Here is a 27,047-nt window from a genome sequence, read left to right as displayed (position 1 = left end):
TATCTTATTTCTCTTTCCCTTGTTATTTTGAAGTTTTTATAGTTTTTTTATGAAAGATTTATTTAAATATTGTTTCTGTTCTTAAAATATTTTATTTTAATTCTCTTTTAATTTGCTTGTTTCCTCTCCTCACTGGGATATTTTCCCTGTTGGAGCCCTTTGGCTTATAGCATCCTGATTTTCCAACTAGGGTTGTAGCTTAGCCAGTAATAATAATAATAATAACAGCAGCCTAAATTTCACTCTTGGGTGTTTTTCAACGAGTCCCATCTACAGCTGGTGAATATTGTAGATTTTACGCAAATTTAGACAAGTTCCTCATAAAATTTTACTACAAGTAATCCTAGGATATCTCTCTGTACTGTTATAACCTCAATCTTTGAAGATGCATTCACTTGGTACTGCTGGAATAAATTGGCCAAATAGAAGCCAGATAGAATCTATAATTTAACTGGAGGGGCACTCAGTTGAGCGCAGACCTCTGCCGCAGCAGCTTATTTCTCGACCTTGACCTTAACATGTATTAATTAGCGTGGATTTTCACACACTCAAATATGAAACAAGTTTGAAGTCTCTGTGACAACGATATCCAAACTTGTGGCTAATTACGTGAATTGGACATTTTACTTGACTGTGACCTAGACCTTGACCTTCAAAAATTTAATCATTTCCAGCTTTTTTCATAACAGTTAATCCTTGCAAGTCTGATTACTCTACGATTAAAATTGTGGCCAGGAAGCTGTTCACAAACAAACATACAAACAGGGTTGAAAACATAACCTCCTTCCAACTTCGTTGGCGGAGGTAATTGGAAGACTCTTGCTTATATACAAATATCACATAGACTGGAATTGCAAGAACTATAGTCATCGACACAGCAGTGAAAAGATACTGGGATGTGTTTACTTAACCATACAGGGAATAATGCAAGCAGTACAAAGAATCCTTCACTACAACTAATCTCACATTTTAAAACAATTTTTATTCGATATGTTTACTTCAGAAGCCAAATGAGAGGATTTCTACCTACAGTTTATCTTTTATGGATTACTGCAGACGATACTCATTGATCTTTCTTCTCGTGTCGTCTGTTTCTTTAGCTTTTCTCCAGCTACACATTTTCATTACTGTCGTCTGTTTCTTTAGCTTTCTCCAGCTACACATTTTCATTACTGTCGTCTGTTTCTTTAGCTTTCTCCAGCTACACATTTTCATTACTGTCGTCTGTTTCTTTAGCTTTCTCCAGCTACACATTTTCATTACTGTCGTCTGTTTCTTTAGCTTTCTCCAGCTACACATTTCAATTAAGCATAATTAACTCTTACAGTAATGCTTACAAGTGTGCATGAACCCGTAAACTAATAACAAATATAGCCAGAAATCATAAAAACAACAATAACAATGACAAAGATTACAAAATAATCCTACTTATGTTTCCGAATAAGTCTCACCTGGACCTGGAAAGTGGACGCGTTATTTTCCGGCGAATCTTCCGACCCCAGATGAGTGAAAAGCTGCCGGATGAGCTTTATCGAAGCGAAGTCTGCTGGCACGAAACTCCCAAGCTTCAAAATACAGAAATAAATATAGATGAAACTGTTTTCATTTGACACAAGACTAAAAGATCATGACAAACTCAAATAGAATACTGTAGCTCTTAATAATTTGATTTTACAGCAATAGAATTATCTGATGTCTTTCTCTCTTCCAGTCTATAATTCTGTCTATCTTTCAACACTTTTACCCCCAAAGGACGTACAGTACTGGTACGTTTCACAAAACTCATCCCTTTACCCCCATGGACGTACCGGTACGTCCTTGCAAAATACTGCTATTTGCATTTTTTTTTTTGCATATTTTTGATAATTTTTTGAGAAACTTCAGGCATTTTCCAAGAGAATGAGACCAACCTGACCTCTCTATGACGAAAATTATGGCTGTTAGAACAATTTAAAAAAAATACATTGCAAAATGTGCTTGAAAAAGAAATAACCCCCTGGGGGTTAAGGGTTGGAAATTTCCAAATAGCCTGGGGGTAAAAGGGTTAAGAAAATGTGATTTTACAGCAATAGAATTATCTGATGTCTTCCTCTCTTCCAGTCTATAACTCTGTCTATCTTTTAACACTTTTACCCCCAAAGGACGTACAGTACTGGTACGTTTCACAAAACTCATCCCTTTACCCCCATGGACGTACCGGTACATTTTTGCAAAAAACTGCTATTTACATTTTTTTTTGCATATTTTTGATAATTTTTTGAGAAACTTCATGCATTTTCCAAGAGAATGAGACCAACCTGACCTCTCTATGATGAAAATTATGGCTGTTAGAACAATTTAAAAAAAATACATTGCAAAATGTGCTTGAAAAAGAAATAACCCCTGGGGGGTTAAGGGTTGGAAAGTTCCAAATAGCCTGGGGGTAAAAGGGTTAATAAAAAAGAGACTATGTCAAACATGGTCTTAAAGCTTGATTAATAAAATCACAATTTGTATACAGTATTAAACATTATAGAAGTACCAGAGCTTCAGACATGAACAATAACCACGTTTAAATATTACTGATACAATTCACCAGCAAATTATAATGAAACAATTCACATGTTTTGTGCAGGCAGTTTAAGCAGATATAAATGTCTTGATATAGTTAATATTTTGTATTTTTTTTTTTTTATTAATCAATAACCAGGTGGAAAAGGAGCCTATACCTCTGTTTTAAGGATTTAGAATCTCAATGCAACACCTCATCTCTGCACAATAATAATTCAAGCAAAATTAAACCAATTCCATAAAACTATACCATGAACTTTTATATGAAAAAGTAGCAGGAATATATATATGTGTATATATAATATATAAATATATTTCTTCTTTGTCTGTAGCCTTTACACACCTCTATATGGGGCCTTCTCTATCATCTTATAACCTGGACATCCTATTCGCTACTTATTTCCACCTGAACTTTAGCCTTCCCCTCCTACCTCATCCACCTTGACCCTTCAGCATACAGGATCTTTCCGCATGACATGCCCAAACCACCGTAGTCTTCTTATGTTTTCGACACTTCTACTTTGAGTCTCTCTAATATACTCCTTTCTGATCCTGTCCCATCTCGTGGCTCCACATATCCATCGTATCATTTCTGCCAATTCTAACTTCCTTTCTCGAGTCTTTATGATTCTCGAGTCTTCTTTATTGGCCCAAGTTCCAGCTCCATACACCAAAGCTGGTCTAACTGCACAACAATACAACCATCCATTTACATTTGCACTAATTCATTTGTTACGTAATATACCTGGTGATATTCTCCAGTTTATCCAAACAAGCCATAGCCTGCGATTAATTTCAGAGTCCATGTCTCCACTATGCATCATGCAAGACCCAAGGTACTTGAACACATTAACCAGGTTGATGTTATTCAAGCCGATTTTAAACGGCAGTGTTTTCTTTTTCCTCCCATCAAAAGATATTCTGTTTTGGCCCTACCTAAAGAGACTTCAGCTATAGTAAGCAGCTCTTCTAGGAGAAGGACACGCCAAAAACAAACCATTGTTCTCTAGTCTTGGGTAGTGCCATAGCCTCTGTACCATGGTCTTCCACTGTCTTGGAGTAGAGTTCTCTTGCTTGAGGGTACATTTGGGCAAAATATTCTTTCAATTTCTCTTCCTCTTGTTTTGTTAGTTTTTATAGTTTAAAATATTTTATTTTTCCTTTTTGTCTTTCCTCACTGAGCTATTTTTCCTGTTGGGGCCCCTGGGATTATAGCATCCTGCTTTTCCAACTAGGGTTGTTGCTCAGAAAGTAGTAATAATAATATCTTAAAACCTTGACCTTCAAGAGCTTGTCTCCAATTCTGTAGTTTCTTTACACCTACCAAAACATCATCATCAAACATCATACTCAAGGGGACTTCTTCTCTCTGACAACTGCTGTAATAAATATGAACTCTCATTTCATTTATGAATATTGGGAATCTATTTTCATCAGCACAGACATTACATCATCGGCTCTTTCCTTTACGGGGTTAGGCGTGAAGCGACTTCCCCCCGTTCCTTTCAATCCTTAACTCTAATCAGGTTTAGGTCATCTATCCCCTCCTTCCTTGATTTCTTAGTCGTTCATACATGTCGTCAATTTCTTATTCCTTTTGCTACTCAAATTCGCTGATTTCCGGAGCAATCGTTTCACATCCTCACTCATAACAGGTCCAAATAATCTTGTTCCCTTTTTTTCTTCCTGAACTATTTCTTTTAATGCTCTATGTTTAAAATTTTTTCTACTAAATCAATAAACTGAAGTCAAAATGTTATTTTTATTAATAAAATAAATTTTTGAATATACTTACCCGGTGATTATATAAGCTGCAGCTCTGCTGCCCGACAGAAAAACTCTACGTTCAAAATCCGCCAGCGATCGCTATGCAGGTAGGCTGTGTACATCAACAGCGCCATCTGTCGAGCAGGTACTCAGTACTCAATGTAAACACAGAACTCAATTTTCTCCTCGGTCCACTGGGTCTCTATTGGGGAGGAAGGGAGGGTCCTTTAATATATAATCACCGGGTAAGTATATTCAAAAATTTATTTTATTAATAAAAATAACATTTTTCAATATTAAACTTAGCCGGTGATTATATAAGCTGATTCACACCCAGGGGGGTGGGTAGAGACCAGCATTAATTGTTTACATTATTATGAGCTAAGGATTTTGTATTTCATTTTAGCAGTTATTCAAAATAACAAACATAAAATAAATAAGTACCTGGTAAGGAAGTCGACTTGAACAATTACTCTGCCTTTTTTAAGTACGTCTTCCTTACTGAGCCTCGCGATCCTCTTAGGATGCTGAGCGACTCCTAGGAGCTGAAGTATCAAGGATTGCAACCCATACTAAAGGACCTCATCAAAACCTCTAATCTAGGCGCTTCTCAAGAAAAGAATTTGACCACCCGCCAAATCAACCAGGATGCGAAAGGCTTCTTAGCCTTCCGGACAACCCAAAAAAAAACAACAATAAAAAACATTTCAAGAGAAAGATTAAAAAAGGTTATGGAATTAGGGGAATGTAGTGGTTGAGCCCTCACCCACTACTGCACTCGCTGCTACGAATGGTCCCAGGGTGTAGCAGTTCTCGTAAAGAGACTGGACATCTTTAAGATAAAAAGACGCGAACACTGACTTGCTTCTCCAATAGGTTGCGTCCATTATACTCTGCAGAGATCTATTTTGTTTAAAGGCCACTGAAGTTGCGACAGCTCTAACTTCATGTGTCCTTACCTTCAACAAAGCATGGTCTTCCTCATTCAGATGGGAATGAGCTTCTCGTATCAACAGTCTGATATAATAGGAAACTGCATTCTTTGACATAGGTAAAGAAGGTTTCTTAATAGCACACCATAAAGCTTCTGACTGTCCTCGTAAAGGTTTAGTTCGTCTTAAATAGAACTTAAGAGCTCTAACAGGGCATAAGACTCTTTCTAGTTCATTTCCAACCAAATTTGAAAGGCTTGGAATATCAAACAATTTCGGCCAAGGACGAGAAGGTAGCTCGTTTTTGGCTAGAAAACCAAGCTGTAAAGAACATGTAGCCGTTTCAGATGAAAATCCGATGTTCCTGCTGAAGGCGTGTATTTCACCGACTCTTTTAGCTGTTGCTAAGCAAACGAGGAAAAGTGTCTTTAAAGTGAGATCTTTAAAGGAGGCTGATTGTAGTGGCTCGAACCTTTCTGACATAAGGAATCTTAGTACCACGTCTAAATTCCAACCCGGTGTAGCCAAACGACGCTCCTTCGAGGTCTCAAAAGACTTAAGGAGGTCCTGTAGATCTTTGTTGTTAGAAAGATCTAAGCCTCTGTGACGGAAGACTGCTGCCAACATGCTTCTGTAACCTTTGATCGTGGGAGCTGAAAGAGATCTTTCCTTCCTCAGGTATAATAGGAAGTCAGCTATTTGGGTTACAGAGGTACTGGTTGAGGATACTGATACCGACTTGCACCAGTTTCGGAAGACTTCCCACTTCGACTGGTAGACTCTAAGAGTGGATGTCGTCCTTGCTCTAGCAATCGCCCTGGCTGCCTCCTTCGAAAAGCCTCTAGCTCTCGAGAGTCTTTCGATAGTCTGAAGGCAGTCAGACGAAGAGCGTGGAGGCCTGGGTGTACCTTCTTTACGTGTGGCTGACGTAGAAGGTCCACTCTTAGAGGAAGAGTTCTGGGAACGTCCACCAGCCATTGAAGTACCTCGGTGAACCATTCTCTCGCGGGCCAGAGGGGAGCAACTAACGTCAACCTTGTCCCTTCGTGAGAGGCGAACTTCTGCAGTACCTTGTTGACAATCTTGAACGGGGGGAATGCATAAAGGTCTAGATGGGACCAATCCAGTAGAAAGGCATCTATATGAACTGCTGCTGGGTCCGGGATTGGCGAGCAATAAATTGGGAGCCTCTTGGTCATCGAGGTTGCAAAGAGATCTATGGTAGGTTGGCCCCATGTGGCCCATAGTCTCTTGCACACATCCTTGTGTAGGGTCCATTCTGTTGGAATGATTTGCCCCTTCCGACTGAGGCAATCCGCCATGACATTCAAGTTGCCTTGAATGAACCTCGTTACTAGAGAAAGGTTTAGATCTCTTGACCAGGTGAGGAGGTCCCTTGCGATCTCGTACAACGTCATAGAATGGGTCCCTCCTTGCTTGGAGATGTACGCCAAGGCCGTGGTGTTGTCTGAGTTCACCTCCACCACCTTGCCTAGAAGGAGGGACTTGAAGCTTTTCAAGGCCAGATGAACTGCCAGTAGCTCCTTGCAGTTGATATGTAACGTTCGTTGATTCGAGTTCCAAGTTCCCGAGCATTCCCGACCGTCTAATGTCGCACCCCAGCCCGTGTCCGATGCGTCCGAGAAGAGAACGTGGTTGGGGGTCTGAACAGCCAGGGGCAGACCCTCTCTGAGGTTGATGTTGTCCTTCCACCAAGTCAGTGATGACTTCATCTTCTCGGAAATGGGGATCGAGACCGCTTCTAGCGTCTTGTCCTTTTTCCAGTGAACAGCTAGGTGAAATTGAAGGGGACGGAGGTGCAGTCTCCCTAACGAAATGAACTGTTCCAGGGATGAAAGCGTCCCTATCAGACTCATCCACTGTCTGACTGAACATCGGTCCTTCTTTAGCATGTTCTGGATGCATCCTTGGGCTTGACTTGTTCTGGGGGCCGACGGAAAAGCCCGAAAAGCTTGACTGTGAATCTCCATCCCTAAGTACACTATAGTTTGGGATGGGACCAGTTGGGACTTTTCCATATTGACCAGGAGACCCAATTCCTTGGTCAGATCTAGAGTCCACTTTAGATTCTCCAGACAGCGACGACTGGAAGAAGCTCTTAGAAGCCAGTCGTCCAAATAGAGGGAGGCTCTGATATCCGCTAAATGCAGGAATTTGGCAATATTCCTCATCAGTTTCGTAAAGACAAGAGGAGCCGTGCTTAGGCCAAAGCACAGGGCTTGAAATTGGTAGACAACCTTTTCGTAAACGAACCTCAGAAAAGGTTGGGATTCTGGGTAGATGGGGACGTGAAAGTAAGCGTCCCTTAGGTCTAAAGAGACCATCCAGTCTTCCTTCCTGACCGCTGCTAGAACAGACTTTGTGGTCTCCATGGCGAACGTCTGCTTTGTGACAAAGACATTCAGCGCACTGACGTCTAGCACCGGCCTCCACCCTCCTGTCTTCTTTACCACTAAGAAGAGACGGTTGTAGAAGCCCGGGGATTGATGGTCCCGGACTTTGACTACCGCTCCCTTTTCTAGCAAGAGAGACACCTCTTGCTTCAAAGCTAGTCTCTTGTCCTCCTCTCTGTACCTGGGAGAGAGATCGATGGGAGACGTTGCTAGAGGGGGTTTGCGTACAAACGGGATCTTGTACCCTTCTCTGAGCAACTTCACAGATTGTGCATCTGCGCCCCTTTCTCCCAGGTCTGCCAGAAGTTCTTGAGTCTGGCTCCCACTGCTGTCTGAAGAAGGTGGCAGTCAGACTCTGCCCTTAAAGGACTTGGTACCTTTCTTCTTCCCACGTCTCCCTTCGGCACGAGCACCTCCTCTGCTGGAGGCTCTGCCACGAAAGGGCGGAATGAATCTGGACGCTGGAGTGTCCATCCTGGGTCTAGACAAGGTAGGCAAAGGGGTGGCTTTGCGGGCAGAGGACGCAACCAGGTCATGAGTGTCTTTTTGAATCAAGGAGGCAGCAATCTCCTTTATCAACTCCTCTGGGAAAAGGCACTTTGAGAGAGGAGCAAACATAAGTTCCGATCTCTGACACGGTGTTACTCCAGCTGACAAGAAAGAGCAAAGGTTTTCTCGTTTCTTGAGGACCCCGGAAACGAACGAAGCCGCAAGCTCACTGGAACCGTCACGTATGGCCTTGTCCATGCAGGACATAATGAGCATGGAAGTTTCCTTGTCAGAAGGGGAGATCTTCCTGCTCAACGCTCCCAAACACCAATCCAAAAAGTTAAAAACCTCGAAGGCTCTGAACACTCCTTTCAACAGATGGTCTAAGTCTGAAGGAGACCAACAAATCTTAGAGCGTCTCATGGCTAGCCTGCGGGGAGAGTCTACTAGACTTGAGAAGTCGCCCTGGGCAGAGGCAGGAACTCCCAAGCCGAGAACTTCTCCCGTGGCATACCAGACGCTCGATCTGGAAGAGAGTCTCGCAGGGGGAAACGTGAATGCTGTCTTCCCAAGGTTCTTTTTGGACTGCATCCATTCTCCCAACACTCGTAAAGCTCTCTTAGACGAGCGGGCGAGGACGAGCTTCGTAAAGGCAGGCGCGGATGACTGCGTGCCTAAAGCGAACTCAGATGGAGGAGAGCGTGGGGCCGCAGAAACAAACTGATCAGGATACATCTCCCTGAACAGTGCAAGAACTTTCCTAAAGTCCAAGGAGGGTTGCGTGGTCTTGGGTTCGTCGATGTCCGTATGCGGGTCGTCAATGTGTGCAGCGTCGTCATCATCAGAGAGTCCATCATCTGAAAACTGAGGAGGAAGCGGCAAAGGAGTAGGAAACGGCTGGTCAGCTGAGTCCGGCAGCACGGGTGCATGCGTGACTGAACCGGACGCAACGTCATGGAACTGTTGCCCAGTCTGTGAACTGGCAACAACCATAGCAGCGCGGGGGCGCAAAGCGTCTACTCCAGACTGTCTAGTCTGCTGTGGGCGAGTAGTGGTAACCACACTGGGTTGCGGAGGTTGACGCACCGCGTCAAAACAAAACAACTTAGGTTGTTGTTGTAACTCGCGAACGTCAACGGAAGGTTCCGTGCGTCGCTGAACGTCAACATGCGGCTGGCAGGGTACACTGGAACGCATGGGTGGCGGGACTCTCACAGCTGGAGTGCGGGAGAAGGTAGCCTCAGCGTCCACTGGACGCACAACCGTGGGTGGTTGTAGGCTAGAGGTTGGTGCAGCGTCAACCTTCTCCGCACGAAAGTCCTGCATCAATGACGTTAACTGTGACTGCATGGTCTGCAGCAAAGACCACTTAGGGTCTACAGTAGCAGGTGCGGCAACAGACGGTGTTACTGCCTGATGCGGTACCGCTTTGCCTCTCTTAGGAGGTGTGCAGTCATCGGAAGACTGCAGCGAGTCCGAACTGACCCAGTGGCTACAACTGGGCCGTTGGACTTGCGCGGAAGGGACCGACTTGCGCTTAAGAGGCCGCGAGACCTTGGTCCATGGTTTCTTTAGAGAAACCTCTTCCGCAGACGAGGAATAAATGGGCTCTCTCGTCTTCGTGTGGGTGGGGCGATCTTGGTTAGATACGCCCGAAACCACGGAGGGAACGTCTGTTCGCTGATTAAAGCCTCTCGAACCCTTTGGTCGTACGACATTGCTTCTCCCCTGGGCTTGGGAGCTTGCAAGAGGTCCCGGACTGGGAGGACGACAGGCACGAACAGAATAACCCTCAAGCGCAACACTATCTACAACACTTTCCACAACACTACCACTCACTTTGTCACTACCCACTGCACTCTTACACTTCAACTCCTTGACGTCTGCCATGAGTTGGTTACGGTCACTCGCCAATGACTCGACTCTCTCACCCAGAGCCTGGATGGCACGCATCATATCTGCCATCGAAGGTTGTTGAGTGCTAGAAGGGGGATCAGGAGCAACCACTACAGGGGAAGGAATAGGTTGTGGGGCATGAGGAGAGGAAAAATCAACGGAGCGAGATGAACTTCTCCTAACTCTATCTCTCTCTAGCCTACGTGTGTATTTCTGGAATTCGATGAAATCGAATTCCGAAAGCCCAAAGCATTCCTCACATCGATCTTCCAATTGACAGGTCTTATCCCGACAATTGGAACAAACGGTGTGAGGATCGATAGAGGCCTTCGGAAGACGCCTTGAACAGTCCCTAGCATTACATTTCCTGAATTTAGGGACTTGAGAAGGGTCAGCCATCTTGAATTAGTCAAAGGGGAATTCAAAATCTATCCAAAGTCGTCAACAAATAATCCAAAAACAATAAAAGAATGCAAGGATGTATTGAAGATAACGTCTGCAAAGCGAAAGCTCAAAACTAGAAATGTGTACTTCACCAAAATATGTGAAAACCAATCCAGTAAGCAACAGCGAATTTAGTAGGTCTTGCCGGTGGCACGACAGAGAGAAAATTGAGTTCTGTGTTTACATTGAGTACTGAGTACCTGCTCGACAGATGGCGCTGTTGATGTACACCCCCTACCTGCATAGCGATCGCTGGCGGATTTTGAACGTAGAGTTTTTCTGTCGGGCAGCAGAGCTGCAGCTTATATAATCACCGGCTAAGTTTAATATTGAAAAATTACTGATAAAAAACTTTTTTTTTTACGCTCATGTACTTATGGAACTAAAGGTTTTGAATGAGCAAGGAATTATGAGTCCATAACTACAAATCAGGAAAAACAGCAATATCTAGTTTCAAAAATAAGAGTAAACTGATATGAAAGCTGGGTATAACTTAATTTCAGGAAACTAAATAATTATTTCAATAGAGGTTATGGATAAAATTTTGTCTTCACTTTCTTCTTTCTACCTTCTTATATTGCAGGGCCGGCTGCTCGAGTCTACTTCCCCCATATACTGTATTTCTATTCCTTTCATCTTCCTCCCCCAGGTTCCACCCAATCCATAGCCCTCCATCTAATTGACTGACATTCCCACACTCCTCCTCCCTGCTACAGATATGTTCTTAGCTCTCTTGGTCAGTTATTATCATTATTATTATTACTTGCTAAGCTACAACCCTAGTTGGAAAAGCAGGATGCTACAACCCCAGGGGCTCCAACAGGGAAAGTAGCTCAGTGAGGATAGGGAACAAGGAAAAAAATATTTCAAGAAGAGCAACAATATTAAAATAAATATCACTATAAACTATAAAAACTTTAACAAAACATGAGGAAGAGATATAAGATAGAACAGTGTGCCCGAGTGTACCTTCAAGCAAGAGAACTCTAACGCAAGAAAGTGGAAGACCATGGTACAGAGGCTATGGCACTACCCAATATTAGAGAACAATGGTTTGATTTTGGAGTGTCCTTCTCATAGAAGAGCTGCTTATTATAGCCAAAGAGTCTCTTCTACCCTTACAAAGCGGAAAGTGCAGTAAGAATTGTTCCACCCCTCTCTTATTACACGTCTACACAGTCGGTGTTCGTATTGAGTAGTTAACACTTACCTATTTTCTACCTGCTGATAGTATTCAATCCATAATTTGAATAAAAGAATTCACCTCTGAAAGCCACTACACGAAAACATAAGACGCCACCGATTTCAAATACAACTTATCATATAAACGGAAACGGCTTGCATTTCTTAACCCTTTTACCCCCACTGGTACGTTTCATAAAACTCATCCCTTTACCCCCATGGACATACCGGTACGTCCTTGCAAAAAACTATTTTTTTTCATTTTTTTGCATATTTTTCATAACTTTATGAGAAACTTCAGGCATTTTCCAAAATAATGAGACCAACCTGACCTCTCTATGATGAAAATTAAGGCTTAGAACAATTTTAAAAAAAATATATATTGCAAAATGTGCTTGAAAAAATAAAAAAGACCTGGGGTTAAGGGTTGGAAAGTTCCAAATAGCGTTGGGGTTTTGTAAAAGGTTTAACAACTAACCTGAGCTAATATTTGAATGAGAGCGATCTGTCTTAGGTAGGTGCTCTTCCCGCTCATGTTGGGCCCAGTTAGCACTATGACGCAGCTTTCCGAACTCAAGAACTGAAAAGTAGAAAAATTAACTTTGATTAGAATTTTTTCATTATGCTTCTTGGTTACTAATAAATAGATTTTTCAATGACTTCATTTCAAAATAGGATAGATACAGTATAATGAGAGAGAGAGAGAGAGAGAGAGAGAGAGAGAGAGAGAGAGAGAGAGAGAGAGAGAGAGAGAGAGAGAGAGAGAGAGACTTGTAAGATGCCTGGTGAGGCCCTTTGAACTCTTTAAACAAGGAAGGAAGGAAGGAAGGAAGGAAGGAAGGAAGGAAGGAAGGGAGAGAGAGAGAGAGAGAGAGAGAGAGAGAGAGAGAGAGAGAGAGAGAGAGAGAGAGAGAGAGAGAGAGAGAGAGTGCTAACATTGTTTCCATGGAATCTTACTTTAGCACCACTGAAAAAAAGTATATTTCTTTTCCTCACTGAGCTAGTTTCCCCGTTGGAGCCCATATAGGGCTTGTAGTATCCTGCTTTTCAAATTAGGGTTGTACCTTTGCTAGTATTAATAATAATGATGATGATGATGATAATATTTCATGGCCAGCACGAGAAGGCTTCAAGATATGATCAAACTTATACTTCTTTGACTAAGTATAGCAATGGAAAGTCCTTCATATATAAATGCAGAAAAAAAAAAAAAAGTTGTTGGTGATGGTTCAAGAAGATATGAAGTTTGAATTAAGCCGAAGTTGTCGTACCGACCAAAGCACATCGTAAAGTAAAGAACACTATAATATTATTATTATTATTATTATTCCTTGCTAAGTTACAACCCTAGTTGGAAAAGCAAGATGCTATCAGCCCTAGGGCTCCAACAGGGAAAATAGCCCAGTGAGGAAAGGAAATAAACTACAAGAGAATTAATTAACAATTAGAATAAAATATTTTAAGAACAGTAACCACATTAAATTAGATTTTTCATATATAAACTACAACTTCAAAAAACTAAACAAGAGAAAGAGAAATAAGTGTGCCCGAGTGTACCCTCAAGCCAGAGAACTCTACCCCGAGACAGTGGAAGACCATGGTACAGAGGCTATGGCACGACCAATGGCTAGAGAACAAAACTAACAGAGTAATCAAGACTACTTACTGTACATAAATGTCAAAACTACAAAAGAAACAGTAAAACTTCTCAGATGATATGTAAACTGTAAATTGAATACAAATAAACTCACAGTATTATTTGGTACTGGCTCAGCAGAAGAAAGCACGTCTAAAATCGGATGTCGACCCTTCTCTATGGCTAGGGTTGGCGAAAATTCGGGGCGCACCCAGGAACCTATAGAGGCGGCGTGCGTGAGAGCGACGACGAGATCTAGGGTTGACACGGCTTCTCCTAAGGCGTGGAGGGCCCCAATACGTCCACGGGCTTCTACCAGCATTTCTAGAACAATCCTGTGAGGGAATTAACGAACATGAGGGGATTGTTACTAATGTATTTCTATTTCAGTATTCTGATAAACTTTTTTCTTTTCTCCTTTCTCTTCCATTTCTCTCTGTGGAGAGATTGATAGACGACAGTATCATTATTACTTGCTAAGCTTCAACCCTAGTTGGAAAAGCAGGATGCTATAACCCCAGAGGCTCCAACAGGGAAAATAGCCTAGTGAGGAAAGGAAACAAGGAAAAATAAAATATTTCAACAACAGTAACATTAAAATAAATATCTCCTATATAAACAACAAAAATTTTAAAAAAACAAGAGGAAGTGTGTGCTCGAGTGTACCCTCAAGCATGAGAACTCTAACCCAAGACAGGGGAAGACCATAGTACAGAGGTTATGGCACTACCCAAGACTAGAGAACAATGGTTTGATTTTGGAGTGTCTCTTCTACCCTTACCAAGAAGAAAGTGGCCACTAAACAATTACAGTGCTGTAACCCCTTGAGTGAAGAAGAATTGTTTGGTAATCTGTGTTGTCAGGTGTATGAGGACAGAAGAGAATCTGTAAAGAATAGGCCAGACTATTCAGTGTGCGTGTAGGCAAAGGGAAAATGAACTGTAACCAGAGAAGGATCCAACGTATTACTGTCTGGCCAGTCAAAAGACCCCATAACTCTCTACCGGTATTATCTCAACGGGTGGCTGATGGCCTGGCCAACCTACTACCTGGTGAAATCTAACCGAGGTCCTTCGCGTCTAAAGGTGTAGGAGGAGATGATGATGATGACTTTGATATTTTAACTTTTTGGGCTCGAGCCATGTCGTCCTGATGGAAGTTCCTCTAAGGTAGCTTCCTTGGGTATATTACAACTACGGCGATATTCCCAGAGAATTTACCCTAAGGTACCCAGATTTCTAACTCCTGGAGCGAATATCCCTAAAAAAGAACCAGGGATATCGCAAAATATCAGCGGACGTATTCTTGACACGCCACATGGCAATCTGTACCCCGAACAGAGTTAACACTTCGTAGGGGTCAAATGGCAAGAAAACGAAAACTATAAGAAAGGGGGAAGCCGATCGTAAGGTATCTCTCCTCTCCCGTTTCGTAAGCGTGCCTTGCGCCGCTCGCGGCGCCATCTGTATTCCTTTTTGCGTAGCTTAACAACTCGGTGTTTTTCCCTGTGTTTCTACCAAAATCTTGGATTTATTCAGCATTTATGCTTTCTCCAACTTCTTCTGCCTCCGATAAGTTGAGTACCAATTCTTTTATGTATAAATGTGGGCTCTTGGTAAATTTTAAAGTGATTAAGAGAGTTATCTTTGTTACAAGAGCTGTTGCCTGCTGGAGGCGTCTTGGACGCTGTCGCTCGCTAGATAGGAATTGTTTTGTTAGCCAGAGCGACGTTCCCAGCTGTTTCGCTTTAATAAATTTAGCTGCTTAGCTTGTTTAGGATTTCTTGTATGATGCTTTTAGTATTGGTGCCTTGGCGAAGGATTCGCCAAGGGTGGCTCACGCTAGACCTTGTAGCCTAGTCGTTAGGCCCTTGTACTTCCTGCATGATATTTAGATTTCCAAGTGTTTTTATTTAATTTTATTGAAGCGTTAGGCAACGTTATACATATAAGATTATGCTGAGTTCTTCCAAGATGGTATACGAGTGAGTTTCTTTGAGTTAGGTAATCGATTCTCTCAGTGCCTAAGCTAGGTTGTCTTGGGGTCTTAGTATACCTTTTTGCTGTCCCCGGTTGCTTCCTTCTCTTCGGAGAAGGTGCGCAATCCCTTTCCCTCTGTTTAAGCCTTGGGCTTAACCCTAGTGGTGTATCCGAATTAACTTTCGATATTACTATATTAGGGTGTTCTGTTCCTTCCTGTTCCAGCAAGTCTGGCTTCAGAGAGGGGGCAGAACAGCAGAGTTATGAGTCCGAGTCTGTCTCGTTTGGCTTGGGGTCGAGTCTCCCTCGCTGGGCTGTTACAGACTTAGGAGGCTTAGCCTCCTTCGGTCACGTTCGAAGGTCTCTGTACGATATGAGTCCTTTCTTTGGTGACCTATCAGACTAGTCCTTGTTGCTGTCCCGGAGGTGGGGTTGAGATCCCTCACCCGGGAATGGCAACACATTCCTTGCCTTGGTTCGGGGGGAGGTAGCAAGCATGCTGGCCTCCCTCCCCGGATCCCCCTTAGGCTAAGATGAGTTTTCTTAGCGGTGGGCGATCCTTAACCATTGCAAGGTTGGTAGAACCCTTTTTGTCCCTCCCCCTCTGTCCTTTCCGTAATGTTCCACTACTGTTTGTCTTCCTACATCTGTACCTAGCATAGGTTAGGATGTAGAGTTGACTTAGTCCCCGGCCGGCCGGCAGTGTGTGCCGGCCGGCAGAGGTCTGTTGCTGTGAGTGCTGCCCGGTCCTCCCTTGGTCCCTCATCCATGCCTGTCTGTAGAGCGAGTCGGCAGTGGTTAGGAAGCTTGAATTAGTTTCTCCCCTTCCTTTTGGGCACTCTTTCGGTATGCTGGGCGTGGAGGTAGTATAGCCTCTTAGCCCGGCATCCAATCTGTTTTTCTTCTAGTGTTGTTCTCTACCGACTGCCGGCCTGGGTGGCCGGCAGCCGGGTAGTCGGTGTACTCTGGTTCTGTTGCTGCCGGCCGGCATCGGTTGTATACCGCTGCCGGCCGGCCTTTATCTCACCTTGTCTGCCGGCCGCTATGAGTGGTGGCCGGCAGCCAGGCGCTACCTAGTGTGGCTGCCGGCCGGCATTGGTTGTATACCTCAGCCGGCCGGCCTTTACTTCACCTCGTCTGCCGGCCGCTATGAGCAGTGGCCGGCAGCTGGGCGCCACCTAGCGTAGTTGCCGGCCGGCACGTGCATCGGAACCAGGGTTCTGCCGCCTTATAGTTTTATTATCTGGAAGGCTGCAGCAATTGTCTGTGTGGGAAACACAAGTGTGTGTCTTCCCCTTTATTTTCATATGTTAAGTATATATACATGTGACATGCAGTTCACCTGATACTCATGGAAATTTTCTTCTTTTACAGGAGGAGCATCCGAAGTGTGGTAGCGTCTTCTGCAACGTCCGCAGCAAGAACTTCTGCGGACATGATTTGTGTAGGAGGCACGCGGCTTGCGCAGCCTCCAAGGATGATCTCCGTTACTGGGACCCTCAGGTATGTTCAGTATGTACTAACCTGGTAACCGAGGCTTTTGATTCCCCTAGGACGACGGAGTCAAGGGATGCAGCGAGGGAGAAGCTTCGTACCTGGGTAAGGGGGTTCCAGAAGAACACCTCCGGACCTTATCTTCCCAACGAGAAGATGAGGGCTTACCTCTTTCCCAGGGCTTCATCTGATGCATTCATCCCCCAGCCTCGGCCAGAGATCCTTCTAGTCCAGATCCCAGTGGATGCTGAAGTGGCAGACGCCATGCAGGACATTCAGCTGGATGACAGGATGTCGGACGTATCCGAACGTCTGGAAGAGGACCTCTTGGCAGGGGGCCAGGACGAAGATCAGGCTCCAGATGCCGAAGAGGAAGAGGTTGTCGAGCCGTCGGCCGCTCCGGTTCAGACCCCTGAGCCTGTTCCCTCAACTTCGTCCGCTCTTCCACCAGAGCTGGGACAGGCTCTCTCCTCCAACGTTGGTATGATCCAACAGATGCAGGAGAATAGTGAGAAGGCAGCTGCAATGGAACTGCAGATGCAGAGACTTGCAGCTTCACATGGGCCTCAGAAAAAGCTCAACGTGAAAGACCTTCCTGTGTGCTCAGATGCTAACCCGTGGAGATATGCTGAGCACATGCCGATGACGGTCGGGAAGATCGTCATGTCGGAGAAGCTGGGTTCAGTTCCCCTTGAGGAGGTGGAATTCTGGCCCAGCAAAGGGGCGTACCCGGACTGTTACGTCCGTCTGAAGAAGGAGCCGGCCTCGAAGGAGGAGACGGAGCCGAAGGAGGTGATCGTGTTTGACCAAGCCAAGGCTCAAGCGTTGTTGTCATCTTCGATGAAGGAGAGGGGCTTCTCGAACTCGAAAGTTGCTGCTTTGAGTAAGAAGCACCCTTCCTTCGTGTCCTCTCCCGCTAGAGCTTTCCCCTTTCTGCAGAAGGAGTTCGTGGCCGTTCTGAAGGCAGTTGAGGCTGGCAAGCCATGCCCCTCCCTGGAGGAATGTAAGCCCTTGTCTCTAGCCCTGCCGATGGACAACAAGGACTGGAAAGACGTCCATCTTACCTTTTCGGTCGGGAAGTTGGACGCCAATATTGCCGGACGGCAGTTCGGCGAGAACCTCCCTAAGCTGTCGGACTTCCTTCTGCGGAGGGAGCTTGAGACGAAGGAACGTTTGGCGGCCTCGATGTCTCTCCAGACAACTCTCGAGACTATGGCGAGCGACCCCAAGGTCCACGAGATGTTTATGGTGGTGGCCAAGACCCATCTGGCCACGGTGACAAAGGACCTCTATAGCTTTGTCAAGGCGAGGAGGGCCTGTAGGGAGTTTGCGTTCGCCTCGGCTTCAGTGAGGCATGAACCGAGGAAACTGATCTCCTCCAACATTTGGGGCAAGGACCTTTTCCCTAATGATGTTAGTCAAGGAGGTAGTGGACAAGGCTGCCACGGAGAACAGAAATCTTCTCCTGAAGTGGGGCCTGTCCCTCAAGAGGAAGTCTTCCCCTGACGAGGGTCCCCAGCCGAAAGGGAAGACGAAGAGATCTAGGCTACCTCACCGGTCAGTCAAGCCTTTTAAGCAGCAACGACAACAACAGCAGCAGGTAGCTTTGCCTTTGGTGCCCCAGATGGTGCCCCAAGCCCCGACCACCTTCCAATGGGTGCCCCAGGCCGTGTCATCACAATCCCCGGCATTTAACCCGGCGTTCGAAGGGCAGTCCACCACCTTTCAAGCCAAGCCTAGGGGAGCAGCCAGAGGCTCGTCTAGACGCCCCACAAGGGGAAGGGGATTCAGAGGTGGTCGCAGCCAGGGAGGCAAGACTGCTGGACAACAATCAAAGTGAGATGATGCCGGTAGGAGGGAGACTACAGAACTTTCGGGATCGCTGGACCTTCGATCCCTGGGCCCACAGCCTGCTCAAAAATGGACTCGGCTGGAGTTGGCACAGCACTCCGCCCCCGTTCCCTCGATTTTTCCAACACTCCACCCCCGTTTTGGAGGAGTACATTCAAGAACTGTTGGAGAAAAATGTGATCCGGAGGGTAAAGTCCATCAAATTCCAAGGGAGGCTGTTTTGTGTTCCCAAGAAGGACTCGGGGAAACTCAGAGTCATTCTGGACTAGTCGCCACTCAACAAGTTCATAGTGAACTACAAGTTCAAGATGTTAACCTTGCAACACATAAGGACCTTACTGCCCAAGAGGGCATTTACCGTCTCCATCGACTTGTCAGACGCCTATTGGCCCGTTCCAATCAGCCGCCGTCTCTCCCCCTACCTAGGATTCGAGCTACAACGAAGACTATACGCCTTCAGAGCCATGCCGTTCGGGCTAAACATAGCCCCAAGGATCTTTACGAAGCTTGCGAGCGCAGCTCTCAAACAACTACACCTAAAAGGGATCCAGGTGGTAGCCTACCTGGACGATTGGCTGGTGTGGGCAACATCCAGAACAGAATGCTTGCGAGCTTCCCTACAGGCGATTCAGTTCCTAGAGTATCTAGGGTTCAAGATCAACAGAAAGAAGTCTCGTCTTTCTCCATCTCAGAGGTTCCAGTGGTTGCGAATTCACTGGGACCTAGTGTCACACCGTCTCTCCATCCCTTTGTCAAAAAGGAAGGAGATAGCGGGGTCTGTCAAGAGACTTCTAGATTTCGAAAGGATATCAAGATGAGAACAAGAGAGGGTACTGGACTCTCTCCAGTTTGCGTCGGTAACAGACCCGGTGCTAAGAGCACAGCTGAAGGATGCAGCGGGAGTGTGGAGAAGCTTTGCATCAAACGCGCGAAGAGATCGGAGAAGACCGGTTCCGCTTCGTCTACGTACTCTTCTCGGACCGCGGTCCCAAGCCAGGCAACTAACGAAATCGGTACTTCTTCAACAGCCTCCCCCGTTGGTGACGATTCACACAGACGCCTCGAAGGAGGGGTGGGGAGGTCACTCTCATCGGAAGAAGGTCCAAGGGACCTGGTCAAGGCTATTCAGGACCTTTCACATAAACTTTCCAGAAGCTATGGCAGTGCTTCTCACCTTAAAGAAAGTGTCCAAGCGTCACTCGATCCACATAAGGTTGGTTCTGGACAGCGAGGTGGTTGTGAAATGTTTGAATCGGCAGGGATCAAGGTCCCCACCTCTCAACCAGGTGATGTTAGCCATATTCCGACTAGCAGAAAAGAAGAAGTGGTACCTGTCGGCAGTTCACCTTCAAGGAGTCCGCAATGTGACAGCGGACGCTCTATCCAGGTTTACACCGGTAGAGTCGGAATGGTCCCTATACGCAGGATCATTCTCCTTCATCTCGAGTCTAGTCCCGGAACTGCAGATAGACCTCTTGCGACGAAAGACAACAAGAAGTTGCCCCGGTACGTGTCCCCGTACGAGGACCCCTTAGCGGAGGCAGTGGACGTGATGTCCCTCGACTGGAACAGATGGTCCAGGATCTATCTGTTCCCTCCTCACAACCTTCTGTTGAGGGTCCTCAACAAACTGAGGTCTTTCAAGGGAGTGGCAGCGATAGTGGCCCACAAGTGGCCGAACAGCGTGTGGTTCCCTCTGGCACTGGAATTACGATTGAAGTTTCGGCCACTCCCGGACCCAGTTCTGACCCAGCGAGTCCAGAAGTCGACTGTCTGCGCTTCATTACAGAAAACCCGGACCCTGCAGCTCATGATTTTCTCTCCCTAGCGGTGAGGAAGCGGTTCGGGATCTCGAAAGACTGCATTGACTTCCTGGAGGAATATAAGTGCAAGTCTACTAGAAGGCAATACGAGTCAGCTTGGAAGAAATGGGTGGCCTTTGTCAAAGAGAAGAATCCGCATGTGATCTCGACGGACTTCTGCTTGTTCTTCTTCATCCACCTCCACGGGCAGGGGCTGGCAGCTAACACGATTTCTACGTGCAAGTCTGCTTTGACGAGGCCCATCCTGTATGCCTTCCAGGTAGACCTCGCTAATGAGATCTTTAATAAAGTCCCGAAGGCCTGTGCTAGGCTCAGACCTTCAGCACCTCCAAAGCCTATTTCATGGTCTTTAGATAAAGTCCTTCATTTCGCCTCATTACTGAATAATGAGGAGTGTGCGTTGAAGGATTTGACCCAAAAGGTTATCTTCCTGTTTGCACTCGCGTCCGGGGCCAGGGTTAGTGAGATTGTAGCCCTCTCGAGAGAGGAGGGTCGTGTTCAGTTCCTGGACGGGGGAGAACTGGACCTGTTTCCGGATCCTACGTTTCTCGCTAAGAACGAGTTACCCACCAACAGGTGGGGTCCCTGGAGAATCTGCCCTCTGAAAGAAGATGCATCTCTATGTCCAGTAGAATGCCTAAAGGTCTATCTTCGTAGAACTTCAGACTTCAGGGGGGGTCAACTGTTCAGAGGAGAAACATCAGGCTCCAATTTATCTTTGAATCAACTCAGGGCGAAAATTACATATTTTATTCGCAGAGCGGATCCTGACAGTTCACCCGCAGGTCATGATCCGAGGAAAGTTGCCTCATCCTTAAATTTCTTTAACTTTATGGATTTTGAACAGCTGCGTTCATTCACCGGCTGGAAGTCTTCCAGGGTGTTCTTTCGCCACTATGCGAAACAAGTGGAGCAACTAAAGAGGTCTGTGGTAGCAGTGGGTCGTGTCGTTAACCCTGCTGTTTAACTCTGCGAGGAACAGTGGATTTAATGGGGACTATTAATTCCAGGGTGAGTGTGTAGTTATATGCGGTGCTATAACTAAGTGTAAGGGCACGGGCTGCCCACGTTGACTGTTCCGCTTTTAAGGTGAACTTGGCATAAGTACAGACATGTGTGCCGGCGTCTTTGACGCTAATGTGAGTGGCTAGTAACACAGACTTTTAACTTCGATACCTAGGTATGGGAAAAGTGGCTCTAATGTTTTCTTTCAGATAAACAAGTATCTGTTTACTACCATACTTATGCAAATCTTTGGTTATCCACCTATTATAGGTAGATAGTTGCTGTAACCATGCCTATTTATTGTTTGTCAATAAACTTGTTCTTGGGAACCTTGCGTCTCCTTCACCTATGTCAATTTTCTTATCATTAATTGAGCATTCATCCTATGTATGTTTATCGGGGATAACTATAATAGTCTGTTCTTTGATGCAAGCTTTTGTTGTACAGGTTTATGCCTTCCCTTAGTGAAAGGACTTCCATCCCCTAAAGGGGACGGTGGCGGTTGCAAGTTTCTTCTTACACGAATATAAACCTTTGTCCAAATCAGTTCCGAACGTGGAACTTGTAGATATTTCATGTGGACGCAGTAGCTTTTACAAACTATGCTTTACTTTACTTTATATAGGGTGAGGCCACTATATTGGCTTGCCAGTGATTCATACATAGGCGTATGTACTCTTCTAAACTTTCCCAGAGTCTAGTAGGACTCTTCCCTGTTGGGGGCAGGAAGCTCTACCATGGTTTATGGTTAGCTGAAAAGATGTATAACGGTATCATCTTAGGTCTCTAGGCCGAGTCGGCCGGGGAAATACTTCTGGGGAGTACGGCACATTTTAAGAATCCACAGATACAGTAATGCTCTGGTATACTTCCATCAGGACGACATGGCTCGAGCCCAAAAAACGGATTTTGAGCGAAGCGAAAAATCTATTTTTGAGTAAGATGGCCATGTCGTCCTGATGGACCCGCCCTGCCCCTTTCTCGGTAAGAAGAAGGGGCTGTAGGTCCCCTCCCTACATACAGTATCTGTAGCACCTCGTGTATCGCTACAAGGAATACAGATGGCGCCGCGAGCGGCGCAAGGCACGCTTACGAAACGGGAGAGGAGAGATACCTTACGATCGGCTCCCCCCTTTCTTATCGTTTTCGTTTTCTTGCCATTTGACCCCTACGAAGTGTTAACTCTGTTCGGGGTACAGATTGCCATGTGGCGTGTCAAGAATACGTCCGCTGATATTTTGCGATATCCCTGGTTCTTTTTTAGGGATATTCGCTCCAGGAGTTAGAATTCTGGGTACCTTAGGGTAAATTCTCTGGGAATATCGCCGTAGTTGTAATATACCCAAGGAAGCTACCTTAGAGGAACTTCCATCAGGACGACATGGCCATCTTACCCAAAAATAGATTTTTCGCTTCGCTCAAAATCCGTTTTATGGGAAAGTACAAGTAACATTCCTAGGTTCTTATGCAACTGGAAAAAAAGTCTTTCTTTAATCAATTTTAAACTAAAATACAAATCAAATTCTTGTGTTCTTATGCTGCTTGAAAAAAAGGTTTATCTTGAATGTAGGATAAGAAAATTGGAACAAGGCAAAGTTAAATAAATTGTATATATGGTTTAGGAGAGAACTGACGGCAATTATCCATCGGTCTTTGGAAAAACTTACAAAGCCAAAGGTCCCCAACTTACAAACGTTTGGATACAAACACAAATCCAAGAGAAAATAACCAAGATAACATAAAGAAATACTGTGAAAAAACAATATTATATTATTCAACACCGTACGCCAAATAACATTTGTAGTAACCTGATATCTATTTCATATGAAACCTGATTATTTGTTGACTTTTGTAGCTAAAAATCATAGGCCAAATTTAATAAAATTTTGACCTACAAACAACTTCTTGGAACAAATTAAGTTTGTATATGAGGACTTTCTGTATACCTGAAGATTATCAATGGCTTTATTCAAGTGTACTTTTAAATTTTACCATCTTCATTTCAAGCCATTTAAAATCAGATCTTTCTCCTGCTGTCTATCACCTTACTAAGATCTATAAAAAAAAAATAAAAATAAAGTTCAAACGTATGAACTTTGACGGAGGGTACATGAGGACACGCTATTCTATCTTGCTTCTCTTTCTCTAGTCATTTTTTCTTTTTAAGTCTTTGTAGTTTATATATGAAAGATCTATTTTAATGTGGTTATTGTTCTTAAAATATTGTTTTAATTGTTCATTATTTCTCTTGTAGTTTATTTTCTTGTTTCCTTTCCTCACCAAGCTATTTTTCCCTATTGGAGCCCTTATAGAACTCATTGTTCATTACTTCTCTTGTAGTTTATTCATTTCCTTGTTTCCTTTCCTCACTGGGCTACTTTTCCACATTGGAGCCCTTATAGAACTTATAGCATCCTGCTTTTCCAACTAGGGTTGTAGCTCGGCTAGTAAAAATAATAACCAAAAAAAGTACAATACCTTGATATTAAAAAATGACACATGCGTTCTAGAGGGATCCTGCCTCTCTGTAGAGAGTTGATCATAAAAAGTACCTTCTAATAATAATACTGTAATAATAATAATAATAATAATAATAATAATAATAAAGAACAACAATTTATACCTTGATTTTAAAACATTACACTTGCATAACTAAGTATTCAAAGTTCTTCGGAGCGTATCAGTACAATACAGGTATTGCTCGACTTACGACCTATGCGACATACGACTATTCGACTTTACGACCATTTTTTCAGGGTGATGACGTCACAACTTTATCGGAAATAGGACGAATATTTCCTTGAAAATAATCTATTTTCTTGTATACATATAAACTGATTTATCTTGGTAAATTATTATTTTCTTTAATTGTTAATATTCGGTATTTATTTTCAGTTAAAAATACATTAAGAAAAGTTTTAATATCTGTCGAGTTCATATTATGTCTGTTGACGTCACATCACCGGCGGAAAGCTTCCGGGCAATACAGTGATTTCCCTCCAATAGGCTAACGATTAATATTAGTATTTCCATTATCGAAATATTAAATAACGATACAAAGTATTTTGAGGGTCTGTATCGGTTGTCATGAGTACTATGTAGCGTAAATTTGACTGTACGCTACTTTTATTTAATCTCTGATAAGGGATCGATGTTTATCTAAAGAAAATATACTATTAGGGCAAATATTTTCTTGAAAATAATATATTTCCTTTTACATTATAAAAATAAAATACTTTTGTTTGTTAAGTTAGTATTTTCTTTTCATTTCTTGCGAGAAACAAAGAAAATGAATTTACATATTTTGCAAGTCATTCTTCGTAGAGATTACTGTACGGCACGTGACTTGTGACGTCATGTATCTGGCGGAAGCGCGCGACAAACCGAATGATTTCCTTTCATTGTTACCGAGTAATCTTATTACAGCATTCCCATCATCGAAACACTGAGTAACGATATCAAGTGTTTTAGTGGTCTGTATCATTAGTTATAAGATTAGTACAACTTACCGTAAATTTAAGAAAAAAAAGTCTGATGACGTCATATTTCTGGCGGAAGCCGAGAGGCAAATCAAGCCATTTCCTTCCGATGCGTTACTATTCCCATAATCGAAACATCGAATAATGATATATAGAATTTTTTAATAATTTAAAAAAAAAAAACTATGAAGATACAACTGAATTAAAAACAAAATACAGAGAGAGAGAGAGAGAGAGAGAGAGAGAGAGAGAGAGAGAGAGAGAGAGAGAGAGAGAGAGAGAGAGAGAGAGAGAGAGCGTATTCCTTTTATAACTAAAATAAGTTCTATAAACGAACTGTATGGAAAATGTGATACCCTATAACATATTGGCGCTGATGTAATATGCATTATGAAGAAATTTTGAATGTCAAGAAAATTATATAAATCAGTGTTATTCGCACTATATGTATGTGCTCATAATAGTAATATGGCAGCGTGACCTTGAGATCAGCTGATGCCAACCGAAAGTAAATTAAAAGTATTTGTCGATTATTGATATGCTCAAGAAATTAAAAAATAAAATATAAACGTTCTTTAATAAACCACAATTAAACACAGTAATGTCTAATGAAATATAAAGGCTTAATATTGAACTACAATACTGTATGAAGCTTTAAAAATGAACTACCCGTATGCAATTGCGAGAGCGAGCACACACACACACACAGAAAGAGCTACAACGATTTCGCATTATACCTAATGATTAGACGAACTGTATGGAAACTGATTTCCTGTAACATATTGGCGTTGATGTAATATTCATCATGAAGATATTTCTAATAAGTTAAGAAATGATAAAAAAATATGCCATATGTATGTACGCCATATTTTGATACGGTAGGTAGTGGCACTTTCAGATCAGCTGATCATAACCAAAGGTAAACAAAATTTTCAGTACTAGATTGTGAAATGCTTCCAAAATTGATGAATAGAATACAATAATGCATTTATAGAGCATATGATATCTTAAGAGTGGCAAATGGAAGAGTAGTAGAAAGGGCATTAATGGATTATGTGTTGCTAACTAAAAGAATGTTTGGAAGATTGAAAGACGTGCACGTGTTTAGGGGTATGGCTAACGGTATGTCTGATCATTTTTTGGTGGAAGGAAAATTAGTTGTAGCAAAAGAATGGGGGAATAGAGTAGGTGGATGTAAAAGGGAGGTAGTGAGGGTTGAAGAGCTAATAAAACCAGGGGTAAAAAGTAAATATCAGGAAAGGTTGAAAATGATATATGACGAAGTGAAAGTAAGAGAAACTGGCAATTTAGAGGAGGAGTGGAAGTTAGTAAAAGAAAATTTTGTTGGGATTGCAAGTGATGTGTGTGGAAAGAAGGTTGTTGGAGGCAGCATGAGGAAGGGCAGTGAATGGTGGAATGGAGGAGTGAAGGTAAAAGTGGAAGAGAAAAAGAGGGCATTTGAAGAATGGCTGCAGAGTAATACCTGTAGTATAGAGAAGTATGAAAAATATAAAGAGAAAAATGTGGAAGTAAAGCGCAAGGTACGTGAGGCAAAGAGGGCAGCTGACCTGAGGTGGGGTCAGGGATTAGGTCATTCATATGAAGAGAATAAGAAGAAGTTTTGGAAAGAAGTGAAGAGAGTAAGGAAGGCTGGCTCAAGAATAGAAGAGACAGTGCAAGATGGAAATGGAAGGTTGTTAAAAGGAGAGGAGGCAAGGAAAAGATGGGCGGAATATTTTGAAAGTTTACTGAATGTTGAGGATAATAGGGAGGCAGATATAATTGCTGTTGCAGGTGTTGAGGTGCCAGTGATGAGAGATGAGAATGAGAGAGAGATTACAATAGATGAAGTGAGGAGAGCACTAGATAAAACGAGAGTAAGAAAAGCATCTGGTATGGATGGTGTGAGAGCTGAGATGTTGAAGGAGGGGGGTGTGACTGCACTTGAATGGTTGGTGAGATTGTTTAATATGTGTTTTGTGTTGTCAATGGTACCAGTAGATTGGGTTTGTGCATGTATTGTACCACTATATAAGGGTAAGGGAGATGTGCATGAGTGTTGTAATTCAAGAGGTATTAGTTTGTTAAGCGTAGTTGGAAAAGTGT

At 43.6% G+C, this 27,047-nt stretch overlaps 1 protein-coding gene across 1 annotated transcript in view; it reads right to left on the bottom strand.

Annotated features, from left to right (window-relative positions):
• LOC137627099 (mutS protein homolog 4-like) overlaps positions 1-27,047 on the bottom strand; it is a 128,464-nt gene that overhangs the window by 31,511 nt on the left and 69,906 nt on the right. The window contains exons 16-18 of the mRNA XM_068358114.1: positions 13,426-13,645; positions 12,153-12,254; positions 1,452-1,565 (exon numbers count right to left, since the gene is read on the bottom strand). Coding sequence (XP_068214215.1) covers positions 1,452-1,565; positions 12,153-12,254; positions 13,426-13,645 — 436 coding nt within the window. The remainder of the gene's footprint in view (positions 1-1,451; positions 1,566-12,152; positions 12,255-13,425; positions 13,646-27,047) is intronic.

Source organism: Palaemon carinicauda, chromosome 34 (assembly GCF_036898095.1).
Source record: "Palaemon carinicauda isolate YSFRI2023 chromosome 34, ASM3689809v2, whole genome shotgun sequence".
Taxonomy (NCBI): domain Eukaryota; kingdom Metazoa; phylum Arthropoda; class Malacostraca; order Decapoda; family Palaemonidae; genus Palaemon; species Palaemon carinicauda.
The sequence above is the reverse complement of the archived record's forward strand: the minus strand, read 5'-3'. Positions and strand labels throughout refer to the sequence as shown.